The following is a 24,051-nucleotide window of genomic DNA, read 5'->3' on the forward strand; positions in this document are numbered from 1 at the left end:
GCTGATGGGAGAGGCACCCTCCCCCCTGTGGTAAAATCAGGGCTTAGTGCACTTCTAATTTGCACAGGCGTACACTTTTAAAAAAAAACACTCAGGAAGCTTTGAATGGTTGGTTTTTGCATGTTATTGGAGAGAAATCGCCTGGCTGTATCCATGTCCTTGGGCATCTAGTTTCATGCCCTGGTTAAATCTGCCACCTTGTTGTGTGAAACAGGCTTGGAGATTTCAAAGCTCCCTTGGGGCTGGTCGTTGGCTTTTGCTGCCAGGTGCCGCCACCTTCCAAAAGCCTAAAGGAAGGAGACAGGAATTATCAGAGGCGGTGGATGCTGCTTCCAAAGTGGAGAAGAAGCAGAGTTACTGTCCCAGCCCAACCAAGGGCGGCCAGGCCAGACCAGTCAATCGCACAGAAATGCAGTTAACGGCCTACTCTGGAAAAGGCGAGTTCCCAGGAGATGGACTTGAATTACTTTCTGTCTCCTGGTGTAGCTGAAGGTGCCCCTCGTAATGATTTCAGGAATGACGCCCCTACCCTATTGAGTAGGCTCCTGTTCTGGGCCTCCAGGAAATGCTCAGCCACCCACGCCTGCAGGCAACGCCGTCTCCACGCCTTCCAGCCCCACTGGGCCAGCCTCTGCCATGCCTGTAGAAGGGAGAGAGCATCAGGGGCTGATTTAAGAGCAGCAGCCATGGCGCAGAGCAAGAAGCAACTGGGCACATTCCAAGCTTTCCATCAACGTGACCCGGCACAGCTGGAGAGAAGGAAAGAGTTATTTCTTCACTCATGCGGCAGGCTCACAGCTGCGATATGGACAGAGGACTTCCCAGCTCACGCTTAACAACCATGCCACATCTCTGTGTTTGCAAACTTCAGCACTGCCATATGGACTAGAAGCCTGACTGTCCTTTCTGTACCAAGGCCACCAGGCTCAGCAGATCAAAAACGCAGGGGTAACATTCTCTCCCCCTCCCCCTCCAATTGCTGTAGGCACTCACCAAAGCTTGTATCACCCACTCGGTCCTGCAGGCATCCTTCCAGAGTAGCCACGCCCTCACCAGGAGGCGCATCCTCCGAGCATCCTGGAAACGACGCAGGAGAACGTTGCGCCTCCAGAGTCTTAGGTATTTCCTCCTGGAGTTGGATCAAAAAGGGGTGGGTGGGAATTCACTGGCAATTACAGCATTATGCTAATTCCCAGCCCATCCTAGCCCGTGGAATGATTATTGCAGCAGTTGCTAGGATTCAGAGGCCTTGTCACTTCACAGAGCACACGCCACAGACACAATGGTGGGTGAGGGTCCTTACCAAAGCCACCTCGTTGAATCCGTTTCAGCGCTGCTGTCCTGGATCTGGACAGGTTTCCTTCTCCCTTCTGTTCTGCCTGGACTCTCCAGGGGCCCCTGTTGAGAAGGCCCCGCCGTCCTGTTTTGCCATCTGTAGAGCATCAGCCAGACGTGGAAAGAGCTGCCGTTCAGCCTGGCGCAGACAGCTAAACTGGAAGGGAGTCCCTCCTCTCTGCTCCTTCTCCGCTCTTGAAAATGAGAATCCACATTAATGTGCAACGGGGTTATCTCTTGCTTCAGTCTTTTGTTCTGCAGCTGCACCTTTCTACTCTTCTTTTTGCAGGGGCAGGGGGAGAACAGTGCCTTGCATTGCTCTGGGCCCCTCCCCAAAACTCTACCTAATTTTATGAGCCTGCTTGTGCAAAGAAAAAAACACCACCATGTCTACAAGTTATATAAGTGTGCATTTCCCCCCAAAATAGCATTTGTTTTCAAGAGGCAAGAAGGTAACATGACATCTCTCCTTGGATTCTCTTGCGTAATATCTTGTCTGTGTCAAAGCATACCATCAACATGGAGGGCAGGGTGTGTGTGACTGAAAGCATAAACAGACATGCGAGTGCGAAAATGTCCCTGCGAAGGGAAATCTAGCAAAGACTAGTCTAGGTCCCCTCTTCCCCAGTCAGTTAACGTGGATTAGCAGGGATTTTTTGGGAGTGGGGGAACATTTCCTCAGGCAACCCCATATGAATATGCCAAACAGCCATATATTCACAGTAATGCCTCCGTAGCTTCACAGTGACGCCTCTTTTGACAGGGAGGGGCTCTCTAGGATCCCAGAAAGAGAGGGGTCTTTCCCACCACCTCCCCCCTGAGATCCTTTGAACAAGAAATGCTGTGGATTGAACCTGCAGAAGTTGGGCCCTTCTGGGTTGCAGCCCCAAGAAGGTTCTGTGGAACGTATAGGCCTGGTTCCCACAACTCTACACAGTCTTCCCCCCTTGCTGGTTTCCAGCACATGCCCCAGAAACAAAGCAAGAGCTGGGTTTCTTACGGCTTGGCCAGGAGAGGGAAATCTTCATGAATTTGGAGGCTCCGACGAGGCTGCTCCGCTGTCGCAGGCACAGGGACATGGCAGCTGCTTTTGTCCAGTAACTGCCGCTCTGGAAAAAGGAACGGCCAAACCTTTCAAACCACCAGCCTCATCTCTGTGGCAAAAGAGTGGGTGTAGTATTCCCAACAGGGGCACCCGCATAACGGGAGAGCACTCAAAAGGAAGCTACCCAGCAGCAGACTCAGGAAAAAAAGGAAGCATTTCTTCTGACAATGCATAATTAACTTATGGAACTCTCTGCCACAGGATCCAGTGATGATTACTAAATTATCTAATCTAGTTTTAAAGGGGGGTTCGCTGTTCACGGAGGAGGAGAGGCATCTGCAGCTGTTAGCCAGGATGGCTCAATGGAACCTTCTCACGTGGTTTAAGTTTTAGACTGAGGACTTACTGGGTTAAAAGAGTTTTAGGTGTATTTTACACCTAAAATAAAAATATTCAAATAAATAAAATAACTCCCCCCCTCTTCTCTGCATATTCTTCTCCATGCCAGTTGCAAGGGGGCAGGAACAGGACAGGGCTGCAGCTTCCATGCTCCTGGGGAGGGGCTTGTGGGGGTATGCTGGACTAGATGGGCTGCCGGTCCAATCCTGCAAGTGCCCTTCTGATGTTCTTTCCCCCACCTGCTGCACTGTGGTCCCCGCATTCAGCCGCAGGGCCTGGCAACCCCTGACCGCTTTCCTCCAGCGCCACGTGGTTTTGCACCCAGCAGGGCTCCTTGGCAGGTTTTTCTCTTCCTTTTGCTGTTTGGTTCTCAAGACCTCGTCCTTCCACTTCCCAAAGCAGGAGGCCAAAAGATGTTGCTGCCGGGTGCTCTCCAACCAGACCTGGGCCTTACGCTGCACAGAACTACGCGCTGTGGCAACAGTCCAGGAAATAAAAGCCCTGGGTGGAGGGAACAAAGGAAAAAAGGATTGCCTTGAATTTTTTTCATATTCTGGCGCAATGGAGGACTTCCAACAGAATAATCAAGATGGGTAGCTGTGTTAAGTCTGTCTGTAGCAGTAGAAAAGAGCAAGAGTCCAGTAGCACTGATAAGACTAACAAAATTTGTGGCAGGGTATGATGAACTTTTGTGAGCCACAGCTCGCTTCACTTCTTTTCTACTTCTACAGAACAATGTTAGTGATTTTCAAGCTTTAATTTTTTTTTTAAGAAAAAGCTACATTTCTAGTCCCTTTGACAGTCATCTTAAAGAAGAGTGCAGGAAGGTATTCTCTTCAATTGCTCAGAAAAAAGTCTACACCACATCGTGCCCAGTGAGTATAAAGGCAAGTCTTCGTTTGTAAAAAGAATAACATATTTTATGAATATTTGATGCCATTAAGTACATTCAATGTATTATACTAGGAGTTTAGGGTCTGGCTGTGCTCCATCGATTCTTGCTCACTGTTCACAATCTTTAGACCGCCTCCTCCCTCATCCTAAAATGTCTGGCTGTGGGCCAGCTTTGCAGAGAGAGAAAAATCAGGGCGCGGAGCAGAAACTGGAGTTCACTGAAGCTCCACCTTCAAAAGACGGCGGGCAGGAAAGGGAAGTAGAAGAAGGCCAGTGGGTGGGACGGCATGGGCGCTGGGTCAATCGGCTGCTCAGTAAGCAACCAGGGAGGAAATTAGATGAGGCATTTCCAAGCTAACCTCCAGAATCATCGGGGCCAGAAGCTCAATGTTTATATGAATAAACATACGCAGGATGGGGTGAAAGCTGGCTCTCTGCCATCACGGCTAAATGGAACCTCCATGTTCAGAGGCACTGTAGCTGTGAATACCCATTGCTGGCGTGGGGAGAGACAAAAGGGTAGGCTGTGGCTTCCGTGCTGCTGCTTGTGGCCCTGCTGGGGCATCCCATGACGATCTGGGGTAGAAGCGGGTGCCTTGCTGAGCACCCTTTCCTTCTCCTAGGGCGGGCCGCCTGCTCTAACAGTCCCTTTCCATTAGGATTTTAAGTACTAGCTGGGAAGGGTGGGGGGGAGGCACAAGACCCGCTTCCAACCTGCATCTCCCACCTTGGATCTTCTCCCTGCAGGAGGCTCAGACGGAAGCACCAGAGCCCGGGGGGGGGGGGGGAGTGCTGGGCGGAGCTCCCCACACCTCTCGCCAATTCTGCCTGCCAGCCACAAGGCCTCGGGCTCATTATTCTCCCCCCACTGCTAAGTGGATTCTTCACTCGGTCCAGGGATCCTGCTGGGCTATTGTTCCCTTCTTGGGGACCGGCTGCTGTGCCCTGGGGGTGGGGTGGGGGAGCTAATTTCCGTGCATGACGAGAGGGGGGGGGGACCCCTGCCTGCTCACTGCCATCAAAAAGATCCACGCTCAGATTTGCCATATGGAAGGGGTTCATTACGAAGAATCCAGCTGGCCTGCAGCAGGCCAATTAACCTTTCTGAACGCCAGAGGGCCCCGGGGCTGCCGATCGATGGGATCCTGCTTGCACGGGGGAGCCTGGTGCTGCTCGCCTGCGATTTCTAGAACGAGAGGCAGAAGGGTGTGTCTCTTGACCCCACATTTGAGCGGGGGGGGGAGGGGAGCCCTTGCCATTACAACGGGGGCTGGTTAAGGTTACTAAATTGCAATGCAAAATTTGGACCCAAAAGCACCTTAAAGACCAACGAGATATCCAGGGTCTGTGTTTGCAGTTGCAATATGGAACAGCAGGATTTGGGTCCCACGGCACCTTAGAGACCAACAAGATTTTCAGGGGAGAAGCTTTCGAGAGTCACAGCTCCCTTCTTCAGCCATAATGGGAATGCCCTCCGCACACATTTGGAGGAAATTTTCACTGCTATGCCAGGGATTCTTTTCTGCTCTCCCCCTGCCCCAACACACTGAATTCAATCTGAAGACATATTTTAGCCTTGCACACTCGCCCCCACCCCCCAAAAGTTTAATTTTAAAGTATGCAAGAGGAAGAATGAACACCCTTGCGGAAGCACCTTCCCTCTGTTTCTTCCTAGCAATTAACATTGTTTAAAATACTTGCTAGCCACTGCTCTGTAAAAATGCCACTGTAAGCAAGGAAAAATTTCATACGAAAAATGATGATACAAGCAAACCACAGATGCAGCAGTACTCTTGAGGGCCGTATCATGAGAATTACTTGCACTACATATTGCAATGAACATCTAATATTATGACTGCGCTGGGCAGAATTCCCTGTATTTGGCAGGTCTCCTTGGACTGGCATTATACATGCACTCAATGTTGTCACGGAAGCGTGACATCGGGTACCTGGGGGTGTTTCTCCTGCCCCAGCATCTAGAGGACGGCAAACTGGTTCTTCTGCAGCTTACCAAGAGAGGAGGGTGCGCCTGCGAAACTCTTTGCCTTTCAAGTTCTGCAGAGTCTGAGATGACCAGCACGCAAAGCATCTTTCCAGGAGCTGCCTCTGATTCTGGAGTGAAAAGGGAGAATGACAAGTTCACACATGCAGGGACGTCCCTGGATTTCTTTGCACACAAAACAGCTGAAGAGGGATCTCCAGCCACAACAGAATGAGCGGGTAGGAAAAGCTGAACTAATTCAGGCTGCAGGAAGGAGATTCCGGTTTTAATGCTCCCTCGTGTTAAAAAAAAAATCCCTGCAAGTAGAGATGCAGGACAGTTCCCACCCATCCCTCTCCCTGATGTACTGGTTTTCTGTGCGTAGGGATTCTACCACCAAACTTTGCTGGAGATGGTAGATTTTATTGAAAGCACTGCATGTAGGAGGGAATAAATACGACAGGAAGGCACATTCTATCTATAACATCACATGCACATATATGGGTCGTGCCTGGACATTTTGGCCATGAAGGTATGAAGAAGCTCGCCAAGAGTGTGGGAATTTAGCAAGTGTTTTCATTCCAGTCATGAAAGAGTTAAACTGTTTGTGTTACCTACTTAATTAGTAAACATACTTTGAATGTAACCATTAGAGCTTCGAATACGATTCCCGCCATAGAAAGGGGAATCACTAAGCATAATGAAGTAAGACTAGGATTTTCTATTGGGCAGTTTGTTTATTGGGGGCAATTAATTGATGCTATATACTGAAGTGTTATTGCTCTTTGTTCACTCTTACTCTTACTACTACTCTCCTCTCACTCTCACTCTTACTTACTTCTTATCTAGCAAGATGTAGTCAGCTTAGCAATTTATTATTTTCTCCAAATGTAACCCTAATCTTTATCCTTTAGTAAAGCAATTTTACAGAGCTACACTGGAGTGTGTGTGTGAATCTATTCTCATTACTTCCAATGCGCAATCTTTGCACAAACTCTGCTATATTTTCCTACAAAGAGCACCCCAAAATCACATTCATAATGCAATTAAGTACAAGATTGCCGTGACATCTCCAACCTCAAAAAGGTCCTTTTCATCCCCTCCAGATCTTTCTGATTCCCATGAGGAGGACACGGTGATGGAGTGAACTTCGCAGTCGGGGCCAAGAACCCCCCAGGACTGGAAGGGACCTCTCACGAAGTCTTCTTTCCTGCCAGACAGAAATGCAACTATCCAAGGAGAAAAAACACTCTAGGCCTTGTTCGGGGGCAATCTTCGGGGTAAAGATGGGAATGCAAACCCTCCAGCACCAACGGTTAAAACCCCTCAGCGACCCCCTTTGCAGTTCAAAATCAAAACACCACCAGAGCGAAAAGAGAAACCGACTTACCCGATGTTTTGATTTTGAATGCAAGGCTCCACAGCTTCCTGCCCGAGGTCTTCCCAGCCAAGGGAAGGGGTCGGAGATGAGACGAGGTGCGGAAGCTGCCTGGAATCTGTGATGGTCACCAAGGAGGAGAAGCTGCCAGGGCTGCTGTCCATCAGACTGCTCTCCTGTTCTTGGCCACAAGAAAGACACGAGTATCAATTCCCTGCTTCTGAATGCCACCCATGACCGAGCCAACCGGACTGTTGAAACTCGGAGATTAAACTGATATGGAGCGACCCTGCCAGGTGGATGTGCTGCCTGTCAGGAATGCTCTTGACTGCAATCCACACAACGCGGCCTCATCTAGTGATAAACTGCTATTAATGGTCCCTGGCCCCACGGAGGCCCACCTAGTGTCAACCAGAGCCAGGGCCTTTTCGGTCCTGGCTCCAACCTGGTGGAACGCTCTGTCAAATGAGACCAGGGCCCGGCAGGATTTGTTATCATTCCGCCGGGCCTGTAAGACAGACAGCCAAACAGCTGTTCCGCTAGGTGTTTGGCTGATGCTGGGCAGGGCCCCCACCAGCCTCATCTATTCCAGGCCTCAGGTGTTTTCCAAAGGGCATTAAAAATAACCGGTTCGCTCTGAGGCCAATTGAAGTGCATTGTCTGGTGGCTTCCTTCAATGACAGCCAGATGGAGCTATTCTCCTCCCCAAGGAGAACCTCTGCTAAACTGGAAACCGGCACTGCTGTCTTCCCCCTGGGATGTTCCCCTCTCCATGGGGTCACCAAGTGTCCTGTGGAGGACATTTTCTTACCCTGTCCAATGAGTCACTGGAGACCGGCAGGGCAGGGGTGTTGCTGTGGAAGCCGGAGGACTGCGAGAACTCATCCGAATCCAGCGAGGCAAGGAACGGGTCCTCAGCAAGATCCCTGGGGCAGCGTCTGAGAGGAGTCCGAGAGAGGGCCTTCCAGCGCCAATGGCCCAGAGCCCTCCTGAGCTGCCTTCGCTCCAGAGCACGACGGACGGCACTGAAAATAAGAATGTAGGAGGCTTCAAACATGAGGAGAGCCTGCATTCTATTTAACTACCAGGTTTCAAGAGAATAAGTGCTGTAAATGTGATTGTAAATATGACTAAACTCTTGCCAGAGCGTATCTTTTAATGCATCAGATGGTGTGTGCACGCGATGTGTGTGTGTGTGGGGAAGTCTAAATGTTCCACTCTAAGAGGAAAAACTCCCTGCAAGTAGAAAACTAGCACATCAGGGTGAAGAGCTCCAGCATAGGCTGAGAGATCAAAGGTTTTTTTTTAAAAAAATCATCTTAATAATTAATAAATTGCCAGGAACAAGATTACTCCACGCTAAGGGGAGTGTGGAATTAAAATTCTACACCCGAATTCTGTACCAAAACAACACTCGCTGATCTCAATCAATTATGCAAACATGTCCAATTTCTCTACTTTGTTCTGAAGTTGTTCGTGTTATATACAATTTGTTCTGGATCTGTCAGTCACAATGCGCCAACACCAACAATCTCCCACTTTTCAGCAATTTCACACTCTCATGCATATCTTTGCAGCCATGAGGTCTAGAAACTTGCTCTTTTTAAAAAAAAAAAAAAAAGAACACTGGGGTCTCCTGAAAGCTGAATTCTGCACTGGCCATTGCCTCATCCTTGTCAGTGGCCAAAGACTTACTCAGCCTGTTGCTGTTGTTGCCATCTTGTTTTCCAAACATAAAACATTTTCTGTAACACCAACGCAACGAAGAGGCCATCCAGGGTGTCGGGTCCGTTCCTTTGAGACTCCCTTACAGTGTTCAGATGTGGTTGTGTCTTGGGAGCATTAACAGCAAAACCAAACCTTTCTACACCAACAGGCCATCCAATGTGAAAGAAGAGGGGAAAAATGTATTAAAATCCCCCATGTGCAAATGCGCCACGGACAAGAGGGGGCGATGCAGTTTCTCAAGATATAATGCGAAGATTGTTGCGCTTTCTTGCAAAGCCTCACAGAGAATCATTTCGAGAGATTTCTCTTGACCTTCTCAGCATGTCAGTAACATTTATCTATTACAGTTAGTTCTAGACTGCATTCCCAACCAAGAGATTCCCACCCTGCTTTACAAAAAAAAAAAGATTTTTAGCACAATATCAAACAATTTTGAAATACCGGCATTAAAATATACTTAAGCGATTAAAACAATGGCCGTGATAAAAAGACTTTTAGAAAGTTGTCTTAAAAACCCATAGCAACAAATAATTTAGAAGATAATAATACGCACTCTCTGTTACTGTACGCGTAGTTCAGCTATGAAATTTCTGCATTGTTTAACATGTCGTATGGATTCTTACACTTTTTTCAGATTTTAATCCTATTACATTGCTAATTGGGCCTCCCACGCTATTGATTGCATGGGCTTACGCTTTGTATTCCGCCTTGAGCCTCAGTGAGAAAGGTGGACTAAAAAAATGTAAATAAATAAAAGAAAAGAAAGTAAGTCTAATAAATAAGTAGCTGTAAATGAGAACCGTACAATATCAAAGGGTTTGGAAGCAAACCAAGAGAAAAGCGATTCAGGTGGGAGGGGGAGGTTTGAAGGCGGCCCACCCACCCAAACCCATCTGGGTTCACTAATGGCTCCAGGGCCCTCTGCTCCTCACCATAGGCAGTCCTCCGTCTCAGGGCCAACAGCTCCCGCAGCGTCTTTCTGGCCTGTTCCCGGACCTGCACCATCAGGGCCCACTGCTGGAAGCACAGCCTCAGGGCTCCGACCCGCTGGCGGTCCCGGCAGCATCTGGCACAAGCCTCCCTTTCAGCAAAGCCCTTCCAGGTGTTGAAGCACCTGTAGAGACAAGGAGAACAAGCTGCCCCCTGTTAGTGTCCAGATTTCCCTGCTTATCTTTCCCCCCAAATCCCCTTTGCAAGCATTCACGCGAGCAGCCTCGAGGGCTTACTTCTGTGCTGCCCACGCATTTCTTGGGACCCAGGGCTGCCCTCCTCTCCACCCCCAAAGGAGGCTCGTGTTCAGGAAAGTCCTCTCAAAACATCCCAGAACCCTCTTTTATCGTGCTTTCCAGAGGGTGGGCAAAAGCACCCGGGAGGGAGGGGGTGGGGGCCCCTACTCTGGTGGATTCGCAGGCAACAAGAAGACCCAAAGATCCCCCCCCACCCTTCTGCACCTCTGCTCTGAGCCTTGCAAAGGGGCATGTTGACCATTTCCTCCTCTGCCTCTTTCAAATCTGTACCTGAGCGGGGATTCTTCCCCGGTGCTACATCCACCCACCCACCATGCTCCCCCCCTCTTGCCCCTTTTCCTTACATGCATCCCTCCCTGTCCTTGCAAACCACTGCCTCTGAAGAGCTGCAGCACAAACAGCAGCCCCCCCCCCCATCACACCTGGAAACCCCACAGCTTTTTCTCCAACTGTTGGTCACCGTTCAGTTGGCTGCAGAGAATCCGCAGTCCTGCCGGATGCTTGCATCTGCCATCTGGTGCCGGGCTGATCTTTCCTTCACTCCACCCCTTCAAGCTTTGTACAGGGATAAATGGGGGGGGTCCCTCTCAATGTGCTTCAACTTGTTTTTCCAATTTTCTGCTACCCTACCCTCTTGTATCTCTTTCCCTGCATGTCCTAACTGCCGTTGACTATTGCACTTTGCTCAGGGAATGGCCCACCTGTTGATTATATTGTATTATATCGCACGGCCTTGGCTCTCAGTGAGAAAGATGGACTATAAATAAATAAATAATAATAGTAATAACAACAACAACAACAACAACAACTTCTTGCGAAGTCAGAGCAGAACAGAGCCAGTATATTAAAGCCACAGCCTCCCCCCGCCATCTCTATTCTCAGCGGCAGAGCAGTGATCTTCGCACAGAAAGCCCCCAGTTCGATCCCCGGCACCTCCAATTAAAACCTCTCGGGTGGCAGACGTGTAGTGATTCCGCACACATTGGATAATGCACTTCCAATCCTCTTTATAGATCATTTGGAACGGATTTTTTCCTGTGCGGAACAAAAAATCCACCTCAAATGAGTGATAAAGTGCATTGAAAGTGCATTATCCAACGTGTGCGGAATCAGCGTGGAGAAAGCCACTTTCTCTGCCTGAGATCCAGGAAAGCAGCCGGTCTGCCAAGGCAATGCCGAGCTCAGTGGACCAAAGTTCTGACAGCTGCATAAGGCAAAAGCACGGCCTGCATCAAAGGGTTGGAGTGCAGACCCCTGAGTGGTGAAGTTTTTTCCCAGTGCAAAAAGTGTTCCATACAAACAGGATTGCGCTCCTCTCACCGGCTGACCAGCCTTCGTTGGATCTGAGCCATCAGTGGCAAAATCCTCTTGGTCGCCCTGCAACAGGACTGCCACGTCCTGAACACGTTCCTCAACCTCTTTTTCTCCAGGAGGGCGCAAGCTTCTTGGGCACGGGATTGCTCCTTATCCAGATGCTCCTTCTGTAGGCGCCATAATCTGAATGCTGCTGCATCATATCGCAAGACCAGGAGGGAAAGAAAGAGACGTCGGCTTCAGGAGCGGAAAGAGTTTAGGGGGCAGCACATTCTAAGGTTTCTGGACTGACTAACATTTTTGCCAGGGATCTGGTATATGCAGCAGTGTAAAATACACAAGTTCCACCCCCTCCTTTAGCCACACCCATTCAGCAACCACACCCACCTCTGGCCACACCCCTTTTAAAAAGAAATAGACATGAATTAATATTATTCTTTCTCTTTATATTGTGGTAAGATCAGGGCTTTTTTCTGGGGAAAGAGGTGGTGGAACTCAGTGGGTTGCCCTCGGAGAAAATGGTCACATGGCTGGTGGCCCCGCCCCCCCGATCTCCAGACAGAGGGGAGTTGAGATGGCCCTCCGCACCACTTGGTGGCATGGAGGGCAATCTAAACTCCCCTCTGCCTGGAGATCAGGGGGTGGGGCCACCAGCCATGTGACCATTTTCAAGAGGTTCCGGAACTCCATTCCACCATGTTCCCGTTGAAAAAAAGCCCTGGATAAGATAGTTTTGAACCAGTGTTTGAAACCAAAGCCAACAGCATCATAAATAAGAATGAAGCAAGATGTCCATTTTCCCATTCCGCTTTTGCTTTTAGAGGTCTTTGTTGCGAGCTTTTTCATTTTGGGGTTTTCAGCACCATTTGCGTGATTGTTTTAAAGGCATTTTAATGTCATTTCTGCACAGCAGAAACTTTAAAAATCACGTAAGCTGAATAGGGAAGGTGTGGGGCCAGGAAGCATAAAAAGGTCAAAACATAAAGATTTCTAATTGTGAGGTTGGGGATGAGAGATTTTTGAGTTGAAACAGTCGGCATGCAAGATTCGGCAGCGTCCTTAGCTAGAACGAGTGCTCACCAGCCAGACGCCGCATGTCCCGGACTGCCTGGGCCGTTCTGCACAGCTTGTCTACTCCCTGGTTGTGGTGAATCTGCAGCCACAGGTTTCCTTCTGCCCTGAAAAAAGCCACAGTATTCTATTTATCCCAGAGAGACGGGATGTACAGTTTTGAAACAGACCAGGAAAACACTAATCCGAATCCCCATCCTCCAGGAACCTAATTAGGGTGTGCCTAGCCTACCCTGCAGGGTTGTCACAAAAACAAATTCACACAATAATCTCAAATAAGCGGACCTAGTTTCTTTATGGTGCAGATCTGCAGTAAAGATGCCGTGGCAACCTCGGGATAATAAAGAAGAACCAAGTGCCCTGTTCTGGTTATTTGCACAATGCATTCAAAATACTATGTGCACACAAACAAGTTATATGTTCATGGGCTGCATATATTAGGCACATCGGTATACTTTCCCTTTGTCTGCATAATTTATTCAGCTCCTAATGATCGCAGGGTGAAGCCAGCCACTATGCAAGCCACAGAAGCTCCACTCCCAAGTGGCAATGCCCCTTTTTAACTTCTTCCAGTGGGCTAGAAATGTGTGTTTCGGTTTTCATTGGCAGCAGCCAAAATTCTTGGGAAACTCGAAACAGTGCCCAGGTCTACAGACTAGGGCAGGGGAGATTTTGAGTCTACAAGGGAAAAGAATTCCCACTGCCAGATGGATGAAATCTTGGCTCTGCTAACTTGCTGTACTGGGTGGCTGCTTCCAGGCACTCTGCGGGCAGCTGGCGAAATATGGGGCCCTTGGCGATTTTCTCTCCTAGCAGGGATGTCGGAAAATCTCTGCCATGGGTCTCCATCTCTGTGCATGAAGCTTGCTCCTTCCGCTTCTTCTCCATGGCACGCTGCCACTGAAATAGAACCAGACAGCTAAAGGGTCTCTTTTTGACGCCACAGGATACTCCCCCTGCCCATAATATGGGAGTGGAAAGGTAGAAGTGTTATATTTTGAATATGTTAGGAGTTCTCATTTTGACCGCCTGTTGCTCTCCAAAGAGCTCAGGCATTTCCTACCCCACCTCCCCAAGATCTGCCCTCCAACTAGAGTTGACTGAAGCACTTTCCTCCCGTTCATGTACTGGTTGTACACGAAGCCAGGCCGCCTGGCTTGGTGGGGTGAACTCTGATGGTTTTTCCCAACCCCTGCACCCCGTGACCCTTGAACTGGGAATGCCTGGAACTAAACCCGGGACCTTCGGCATGCAAAGCAAATGCCCCACTGCTGAGCTGCAGCCTGCCCCTGCCCCCCGCCCCAACCTTTGCTCGCTTCTTCTGCTGCTTCCCTGAGCAAACTTACTTTGCAGAAGCTGGTGGCCAGCAGGGTCAAATTGTGTCTCCGCTGGGCGATGCCAACTTGGACATCCCGCAGCTCCACTGCCCACTTCAGGGCCCCGAGTCCTTTGCGCAGCAACTGCCGTTCGTACAGAGCCTGAGCGGCAGCCCTTCTGCCAAAGACTCGGTTGCGCCACGCTGCAAAGCATTTCGCTAGCAGCAGGGTGCTCCTTGGAGAATCCCTAAAACAAGAAGGGGAAGAAGGGATCGAACGGAGCCTGCATTACCCTCTGCCAGACCTTTTGTTCACTATGGCTCCTGAATCCAGGGCAGAAGAGCAACAAAAGTACCACTAATATTATTATTAATAACACCATTTCCTTATGGGAAGGGAGGAGGCAAGGATCTGCAGGTTTGCATACATTAAAATCCTTGTAATAATGATATCCGCCTCTTTGGACCCTGGTGTATATTTCTAAGGCATTCCCTCTGCCTTCCCAGCTTTATCATTCCATTACCTGTTTTTCCCTCCAGCCATCGACTCATTGTTTCTTCCCAGAGCCTATAAAAGAAAGAGAAGGAAGACAGTCCCCGTCAGAGTGTCAGCCACCCTCCCTTCCCTACCGGAATCTCTGGGTTTTGTGCACTCCTTACTCAAAAATTCCAGATTCCACACCACAAGAACCTAAACTAGGAGAGACACTGAATTCTGAGAATGGAATAAAGCAGAGGTGCCCACACTTTTTGATCCTGTGAGCATCTTTGGAATTCTGACACAAGGTGGTGGGCGCAACCACAAAATGGCCACCATGGGTGGCAGAGTCAGTCACAAAATGGCCACCACGGGAGGCGGAGCCAACCACAAAATGGCACCATGGTAGGTGGAGCCAACAAAAAATGGCCACCACGGGAGGTGGAGCCAGCAGCTACACACAGAGAAGAAGCCCAAGTGTAGGAAAAAAGAGGAGGAACTTTGAAAAAATCTACTAGGAAAGAGACAATAAAGAGACTGGGAATACACTGGGAAAGGAAAGAGACAATATAACCAACACTGTGGGGGCAGCTGCCACTAAAATCATTTTTTTAATCTACACAGCCAATTAGAGCCCCAGTGGCCAATCAAACATCTGCTGGGTAGAAGTCCCACTCGGCCCTGACCACTTTCTAAAAGCACTTAGCAGGTGCCAGGAAAGATACCAGCAGGCACCCACTGGAGCCATCTCAGGGACCTCTGAAATAAAGGATTAGACAAAATCGTCACAGATAGGTCTTCGATCTCACCCCTCAATGTTTGTCTGATGTTCTGCTAACCTTAGGAGGGTTTTTAGTGCCGGCTCTGCACAGTGCAATGCAGTGGTGTGGGTTTGTATCTATACAGGTCACACAAGGGGGTGGGCCCTGCTTGGCTTACTGTTTCAAGCACAAAGCAGAGAATCGCAGTTGTACAATGCTACTGCTACAAAGACACTTGGAAGCATAAATTGGCCTCCATTCTCCACCGGTCAATCAAGCTAATCTTTTGGGGACAAGTCAAGTAGTCAGCCTTATTGCAAAGTACGTCTCTGGTCTCACTCACCAGACTCTTTCCAGATTTTTTCTATCGGCCGCTGTTTGCAGCATGCTCCCAAATGCAACCTCTGTAATGAACAATCAGGTCACACTCACCTCCTTCCGCACAGCGTCCACCCCATGACGGCTCTCCTCACAGCGTGGAAGCGTGGAACTCTCGGCATTCTTTTCTGCAGGGAGCTCTTCACCGTGCCCCTGTTCCGCATCAGGCCAACAGTCCCTGGTGCTGAAATTCTTGGAACCAGGGGCACTTCCTCCAAAGACGGTCGGGCCCTTACCATCCATGGCAGCTGACGAATGCTCTCCAAAGCTTTTTCCAGCTATCTCCTCCAAGGAGTTGTGAGCAGGCAGAGGCAGAGCATCTTCATCTAGGACACGCATGGTCGGTGGGTCCCCGTCAGCCCCTCCTGGTTCATCTTGAAGTTGACACATGTCTACATATTCAGAACCTTTCCCAAACTGGCCGACTTCAGGAGAACAGTATGTCAGATGCCCTTCGCTTTGGGTGCCGTACATGGTCACCCCTGGGTTCACTGGGGGCCTGACATGCAATGTCTCCAAGGGTACCTCCAAACCATCAAAGGAAGGAAGACCCAGTGGAGTGTCCCCGTGCTCCACTTCAGAACAGTGGAAGAATCTGGAGGAAAGTTCTTCTGGATCACGTGTCTTTTGGTGATAATGGGTTTTTAGAGGACAGCTGGTACCCTTTCTTTCCAGAACCTGCTGCGTTCCGGAGCAACATCTGTGGTAGCAAAATGAAGGGTTAGAGCAACTTTCTTCTCCTTGACATACCCAGGAGGCTGAACCAACTCCGTTACAGAAGGCCGGTAGCCGGAGTTGGTCTGAGGCCTCCACTGGGTGTGTGTACAGTCCTGCATTTTTGCACTTGTAGCCAGCAGGGTGAGGTTCTGCATATTCCAAAGCACCTGGGGTGGAACCAAGTCCCCACTCTCTAGCAAAGGAGGTGCGCCATTTCATGCTGGCTTGCCTGGCACAACTGTCTTCTCTAGCAAGCTGCTCTGCGGCGCACAGCCTGCCTGAACCAGAGACCCGAGGATCCACATGCGAAGGGTGAGGTCGCGGAAAAGGCTTGGACTCCCAGGGGAACGAACCATGTGCCCCCATTGAAGCTGCTTCTTTCTTAAGCTGCTGGATGGAGCCGTGCAGATCAGCGGACACTTGGGAAGAACATAAGAGGACCTGCAACGTCGCCGTGGTTGGGTGGCTCCCAATGGAGGTGGAGGAGCTCAGGTGCTCCAAGGTGAGGGCAGGTCCAGGAGGTGAGGAACTCGAACTCCTGCTGGGGCTCACTGGACACAAACGCGGGTCATGGAGAAACGAGGAGGCAGAGGACCTCTCAGACAACTCAGGTGGGCAGAAGCAATCTCCAGCAGTCCCACGAGTCGTTTCCAACAAAGAGAAACCACCCCTCGGTTGTTTTAACACATGCTGGTCTTTGTTTCCAGTCCTCCCTTTGGAGACATCATTGGAGGAGAGCCTGAGTCCATCCCTCGGTGTCTGACTCCTGCCTGAGAAGTCATTTTTAGGGCCTCTTTTCAAACCAACTGGATCCAAGCAAGAACAGTTTGGACCAAGATCTACGGCGGAATGCCAGGGAGGGTCACCGACACAGGCCGCGTTTTCCCATCTGCAACACCGCAGCTTGTTCTCAAGGTTGCTTTGCTGCTGGGAAGAGCCACCGGAGAACCCACTGGGGCTGTGCCAGAGAGGCTGGTGAGGGCATGAGAGGTTGGTCTGAACCAGAACGCGTCCTGTTGGTTTGGCACCTTGGACAGATGCTACTCGCGACTTTCCATGGGAAGCAGCTCTGCTTGGGATGGGAGGCCCAGACCTGTGACGGGAAACGGCAGCGCAGCTGAAGGAGTCCGAGAACAAATTAACGTTGATGTTCTTCTGAACATTTCTTTGCTCTGGAGGGGGCGGGGGGGGGGGAAGAGGGGAGAAACATAAAGCTGTTACCGTTTGGAAGACCCTTCCAATATAATTTCCACTGACTGCAGGAGCCGGTCTTCAATGCTGGTTGCATGGTGGACCCTCCTCTCTCGACTCTTAGGACTGTGAACATTCCGTGACATCAGAGATGCAAAGCCAATGGGAGAGGTGGAAAACTGACGTGTGTTGAAAGAATTACACAGACAAGAACCTGGTGACAATAATTCACTGTAATACACTTTTAATAGAAGTGTCTTCTGGTTACAAACTTCAGACACTATTTGTTTATTAAAAAGAGAAAAAAACTTCGTTGAAACGAATGAGACGTGCATAGTTTTGGCATGCCGCACTTCTGCATGTTTCAGTGGAGCTTGTAGTCAATGTAGGCTCACCCTGCCGCCCCCCAGCATTTTCCAACAGGAAACCCTCAAGTCCAGAGGTAATGCCATGGCCCCAGCACGTTCCCTGTAGGCCAGGCCAACACTGCACTCTTCTACCCAAGAACAAAACCAGACCCCTCTTCTTACGCAGATGCCTGGCTCAGAGTCTGACAACACAGACACCGCACAATAAAGACACAACTCATTTTTATTTTATTCTCATCATTTATGCCTACTTTTCTCCCCCATGGAGACTCAAAGCAACTTCCATAGCTCCCCTCTCCTCCATTTTCTCTCCACAACAGCCTAGTAAGACAGGTTAGGCTGAGCGTGTGTGACTGGCCCCAGGTCACCGAGAGAGTTTCCATGGCAGAGCAGGGGATTCTAACCTGGCTCTCTCAGACTGGACTCTAGCGCTCTAACCACTATACCACACTGGTTCTCCATCGTCCCTTGGGAGCCCCTCTGAGCAGCTTTCCAGCTGCAGCGAGAAACAAGATGTGGGAAAGATTCTAGGTCATCAAAGACTAGAGTGGGAAAAAATCCAACTTCACTTTTGCCAGTTGTGTTTATATGCAAAAGATACAGAAGCAAGCATACTTTGCATTGACAAATAGTAAAAAGAAACCCAACTGTAGACCAAGGTGAGCTACATTCTAGAGCTGGATCCTGCACGAGCGTTTGCGTCTTTGGAAAGACTGTTCTCCCACACACATGTAGTGCTTCTCAAGTGAGATTTCACTAAACGTTCTCCACATATTTTCAATATTTATATTTGCCATCACAAAAATTTATATTTGCCATCAAACAAACTAATGAAAACTGAAAGGACACTACGAGAGCTGCCTCTTCCGGACGATAGAGGGGGCATGCAATCGGCCAGTCAGGAAGCTGCAAGATCCTGCAACACTTTACAAGCTGCCACGATAAACAGTGAAATCCTAAGCAGAGTTACTCCATTCTAAGCCTATTGAAATCACCGGGCTTAGACTGGAGTAACTCTGCTTAGGATTTCACTGTAAAGAGAGTTTTAACTCTGGCTTCTCACCTCCTGTCTGCCAGGAAGCGAAACTGAAGACAGTGTGATCCCCCTCCCCCTGGCATGAGGAGCTGTACGTGGCCGAGCCAGAACCTGAGCGGAACAGATCCTCTGGTGCATTGCAAGCAAATGTTACAACCCGCCTCCAGGGATAAACCACCTCTCTACCACCTGAGTCCTTACTTACTTCCATCACCACTGAGGGGCATTCCCCTCGCACTGCCCGGAAGCCCAGGAGTGCAGACAGACCCCTCTTTGTGTTCACTCCTCCGATCTCGATGGGGGAACCCGCTGCTTCGCAATCCCCTAGTAGCGGACACATGCTGGACACTGACAATCCCCAGCAAGGGAGCGCTGAGCCAGCTGAATCGCTCTAAGCGGCTTAAAGCCCACGATTAAAGATGTCGTGGTGACTCCAGATGTCTGGGGGAAGGAGAAGCTTTGATCTGCATCTAATTAGATCCGCCATGCTCAAGATGGGCTACGCAAATTAGCTCCGAACGAGGCAGTCATGTTTGCCATCAAAAATGTGGCAGGAAGATGTTCAACCTGCGTTTTAAACACCCCTTTGCAGCACACCTCTAAATGCAAGTTACTGGAAGGGGGAGCTAAATACGAGGTTGTTGCCTTCATCCATTTCTGGCGGGGCTTCCAGAGACTGCAGAGGGGTTGTAACTCGGCCGTTGAGCATCCGCTTTGCATGAGGCGGGTCTCAGGTTCAATTCCCAGCAGCTCCAGTTAAAAGGGTCAGGTAGGAATTGAGGGGAAAGATCTCCACCTGAGACCCTGGGGAACTGTTGCCAGTCAGAACAGGCAGGGCTGACCTCGATGGCAGCTTTATGTGTCATGCGTTACTGGACGGCCACTTGCTGGAAATGGGATGCTGGATTTTGAAGGGCTAGCGGGGCCACATTGAGAGTTTTTAGAACTAATACATGGAGGATGGACGACGACTGGTCAGTAGAACAGCCATGTTTAGAGGGAGTCTCCTTTTAAGAGTCGGGAAATGAACAGGCGAGAGAGCCCCTAAACGGCCCCTGACGCTGGACTAGATGCCCTTTTGGCCTGATCTAGCAAAGATGGACAGAGCGCACATGCCCAGTGCAAAATAACCACCCCACTAACAAAGCCGGCTTACCTGGCGTGGTGTTGCTGCTTAAACGAGGTGGTACGTTTTCTTTCCTTCTGCCTCTCGTGACCTTGTTTGGGTTCTCCATGCCTACACCATACAACCTTCAACACTTTGGGCTAGAGGAAAGCCATTCTGGCACCGGCAAGACAGGACCCTGCACCAAATACCTGTTAGAAGGAGAGCTGGAGGATACAACAAAGATCCCCAAAGAGGAATCAATGGAAATGTTCTTTGTCCCCCCCCACCCCCAACCTTTTCTATCTGTTGGTGCATTTCTATTCCACCCTTCCTCCCAAAAGCTCCAGGCAGGCACACCTGGTTCTCCTTCCCCATTTCATTCTCACGATAAGTAGCGAAGGCTGAAAGAGCAGGGCTGGCCCTCGTCACCTAGCAAGCTCCATAGAGAAGCAGGGACTGAGTTACTAAGCAGTAACTTAGTCCAACACTCTAACCACTACACAACACAGGCGCTTGCCGTTGCTCTCGCACCCCATTCAATCCACGCTCCAGGATCACTCTTCTTGCAGCTCTGTTTTTTCCCCCATTTTTCTTTCTGTGCTGTTTTTTGATGGTCTGTTTGATCACCAAGAACATAAGAAGAGCCATGTTGGATCAGAACAAAAGCCCAGTTAGTCCGGCATTCAGTTCGCACAGTAGCCCACCAGCCCACATGCAGGACGGCTGCAACGGCATTCTCCCACCTCTTCTCTCCAGCGACTGATACAAAGAGGCACCACTGCCTCTGGTACTGGAGGGAACAGATATCAAGACTAGTAGCCACTGATAGCCCCGTCCTTCATGAATTTGTCCACTCCCCTTTTAAAGCCTTCCAGGTTGGCAGCCATCACCACATCATGTGGCTGTGAGTTCCGCAGTTTAATTGTGCTATGTGAAGAAGTACTTCCTTTTGTCTGTCCTGAAACGTCCACCCCTCAGCTTCAGTGAATGACCCAGGGTTCTAGTATGATGAGATTTTTTTTCTCCCTGTCTGCTTTCTCCATACCATGCTTAATTTTATAGACTTCTGTCATGTCTCCCTCATTCACCTTTTTTCCAAGCTAAAAAGCCGTAAGCGTTTTCATTTATTCTCATAGTTGCTCTAGCTCCCTGATCTTTTTGGTTATGGTCCATTGTTTCAAACTCTAGAATATCCTTGCTTGAGTTTGGAGACCAGAACTGTACACAGAATTCCAAGTGTGGTCTTACCATACATTTGTATACGGGAACCGTGACAGTACCAGTTCTGTTCTACATTCCTTGCCTAATTACGATGAGCAGGGAATTTGCCTTTTTCATAGCAGCTGCAAACTGGGTCGACATTTTTATCGAGCTATCTACTACCACCCCAAGATCCCTGAGTCCGTGGATGCCAGCTCAGATCCCATCAGGGTCTATGAGAAGCTGGGATTTAGCCCCAACATCCCTATGTTTTTTTATGTTTTAAATTACACAATCTTGATGTTTCTACTGCTGGCTTTCTTGATCGTGTTTTTATTAGAACACTTGATAATGTTTTTATGATGGAGAGTAGAATCCAGGGCTTTTTTTCAGCCGGAACGTGGCGGAACGGAGTTCCGGAACCTCTTGAAAATGGTCACATGACTGGTGGCCCCGCCCCCTGATCTCCAGGCAGAGGGGAGTTGAGATTGCCCTCCGCGCCGTGGATTGTCCTCAACTCCCCTCTGCCTGGAGATCAGGGGGCGGGGCCACCAGCCATGTGACCATTTTCACGGAGGGCAATTTAAACTTTTAAAAACTCCCCCCTTGTTCCAGCTGACCCAAAGTGATGTCATTGGCCCTGGGAGCATGCATGCACTTTGCACGCGCACATGTGGTACCAGGGGCACCACCTCCCGCCAAGAGTTGCCCCCTGTGCTAGCAACCCACTGAGTTCCACCACCTCTTTTCCCAGAAAAAACGCCCTGGTAGAATCAAAACAATTTGTGTATTTCAAATAAATAAACACGAGAGCCAGGAGGAGTAGACAAGTGGCTGGGGAGAAGTGGATTCAAAAACTTGCCTAAGCAAGACTGCATGAAGCACCTGGAGGGCAAATTGCTATTTCTCAGCCTTGGTTTACTACCTGTAAAATGGCTACAAAAGCTTTCGGGCCCAACTTGGGGGAGCTAACAGCATTCAACACTGTGAGGCAAGGCACCAATTTTCACACCTTGGGCACAGGCAATTGTACTCATCCTTCCAGGACTTGCCCAGGCTGTTTAGATTTTGGCCAGTTGAGGCACATTCACTTTTAAGGTGGTCTCAAGCAGCAGGAACTTGCTTTTTAAAAAATAAAAATGGAGCGTTCTAGTTGGCACTTCGTGGCCAATATATTTGGACCGCAGATAAATTGGACCAAGTATCTATCTAAGCCACTATCTTGTCTTTCACAGAGGCCAAAAAAATGCGAGAGAAGACTTACACAGGCAGGGCACCAAGGCCTCCCTCGGCCATTGTGCCCTGCAACTGGTACACTGCCTCTCAACATGGAGGTTCCATTCAGCCATCACAGCTAACAGCCCCTCCGAACCCCCTTTAAAGCGATCATTACACCATGGAGGATGGAGGTCCGCACGCCAATTATGCCCAGCTTTCCAGGTTCCTTTCATCCATCAAATTGTGAATTGATTCTCCAGTTGTTGCTTTTTAAATCTGGGAACAGAGCTGCTTGTTTATCCCTCCCCCACAAGCCTAGCTATATAATTTCACCAGCTGTTTAAAGGGAGGGGGGATCTATTTATTTTTTTAAAATAACACCAGTAGATGATACTGCAGCCCAGGAGTTGGTACCTGGGCCAACCCCTAGAAATCCCTTGCAAATATAGCCAGTCTCCAAGCCACCCCCCATGCTTGGGCCTGCCCCTGGCTATTTTATTTATTTACGTTATTTATAGTCTGCCTTTCTCACTGAGACTCCAGGCAGATTATACAATGTGAGTCAGTACAGTCCATTTCAGAGACGTTTCAATAAACGATATAATGGGAGTACAGAAATGCAAACACCTCACAGGGTGTTTGTTGTGGGGATAATTATGACATACTTTGTAAACCGCTCTGAGTGGGCATTAAGTTGTCCTGAAGGGCGGTGTATAAATTGAATGTTGTTGTTGTTGTTGTTGTTAAATCTGCAAAGGTTTCAAAACTGCAGAAATCCAATACAGAGTTGCAGAAATGCTCAAACAGAGCACAAGTAATTCTAAGGAGCTACCCATGAGGACCTTACTTAAAGCGACAGATAGTACCTAGTAGCACGTAGTAGTAGAGTGTATAGTTCCTAGCCCTTTACTGATGCATCTCTTTGAGGTCTCCTCCTTACAGGACAGCCCTCCTGTCTGAGCAAAAAGCCCTCTTACATTCCTTTGCAAACTGACACAAAAGTGTGGGATCGACTACAAACTGATATAATTTTATGTTTCTATCATGATTACGATGAACCAGTTATGCAAAACACCGTCTTTGCTCAGAACTCGATGGGGTTTTCCAAGTGAAAAAGTTATTAATAAACAATTTTATTAGCAAATTATTAACAGCACCGCCTTTGCTCAGAACTCGGGTTTCGCAAGCGCTGCTTCCTTCCTTAGAAACCCTGCCTTTTGTCAATTCTTGCAGGATCGATTATGCAATCCTATGGAGAGTTACTCTGGTCTAAATCCATTGACTTCAGTGGGCTTGGACTGGAGTAACTCTCCAGAGGAGTTAGACATGTTAGTCTGTAGTTGCAAAGTAGTAAAAAGTCCAGTAGCACCTTTAAGACTAACCAACTTTCTTGTAGCATAAGCTTTCGAGAACCACAGCTGTCTTCGTCAGATGCAGAAAGCTTCTGCTACAAGAAAGTTGGTTAGTCTTAAAGGTGCTACTGGACTCTACTATTCTTCATAGGATTGCACTGTAAGAGGCCATTGCCGACTTCCCGGCTGTGCTGGGGGGCTGGCGGGGGGCAGGGATCTTACCTCCGTCTGCGGGCGCTAAATCGGTGCTGGGGAGGCGAAGGGGCTGCACCGGGGAAGGGAGCGGGAGCAGCTCCCGGAGGAAAGGGGAGCCTCGCTCGCAAACGGCCCAGGCCGGGGAGGAAGGGCGGCTTCCGTTGCGCTCCCTTCCGCGCGTCTCGGTTCGAACCGTCGGGAGTGCAGCGGGGGGCAGCCAGGGGGGAAGCGGCGGCCGCGGCCGCGCAGCAATCCCCGGGGCCCGGCAGGGAGCCTTCGAGGGACGACGCGCGGGAGGGACTTCTGCAGCAGCCTTGCCTGGCCCCTCCTGCTGCAGGCGCC

At 49.5% G+C, this 24,051-nt stretch overlaps 1 protein-coding gene across 1 annotated transcript; it reads right to left on the reverse strand.

Annotated features, from left to right (window-relative positions):
- Positions 1–118: 118 nt before the first annotated feature.
- Positions 119–23,831, reverse strand: C17H1orf167 (chromosome 17 C1orf167 homolog). The gene is made up of 20 exons (XM_055001755.1): positions 23,737–23,831; positions 19,793–19,968; positions 15,379–17,213; positions 14,232–14,275; positions 13,739–13,955; positions 13,126–13,292; positions 12,402–12,499; positions 11,328–11,514; positions 9,693–9,874; positions 8,728–8,896; positions 7,844–8,057; positions 7,045–7,208; positions 6,732–6,864; positions 5,685–5,785; positions 3,019–3,280; positions 2,336–2,444; positions 1,304–1,529; positions 994–1,129; positions 530–640; positions 119–287 (listed from the first exon to the last, which is right to left on the reverse strand). Exons 2-20 carry the CDS (start codon positions 19,869–19,871, stop codon positions 174–176), a joined length of 4,548 nt encoding a protein of 1,515 aa, XP_054857730.1. The 5' UTR covers positions 19,872–19,968; positions 23,737–23,831; the 3' UTR covers positions 119–173.
- Positions 23,832–24,051: the final 220 nt, after the last annotated feature.

Source organism: Eublepharis macularius, chromosome 17 (genome assembly GCF_028583425.1).
Source record: "Eublepharis macularius isolate TG4126 chromosome 17, MPM_Emac_v1.0, whole genome shotgun sequence".
Taxonomy (NCBI): domain Eukaryota; kingdom Metazoa; phylum Chordata; class Lepidosauria; order Squamata; family Eublepharidae; genus Eublepharis; species Eublepharis macularius.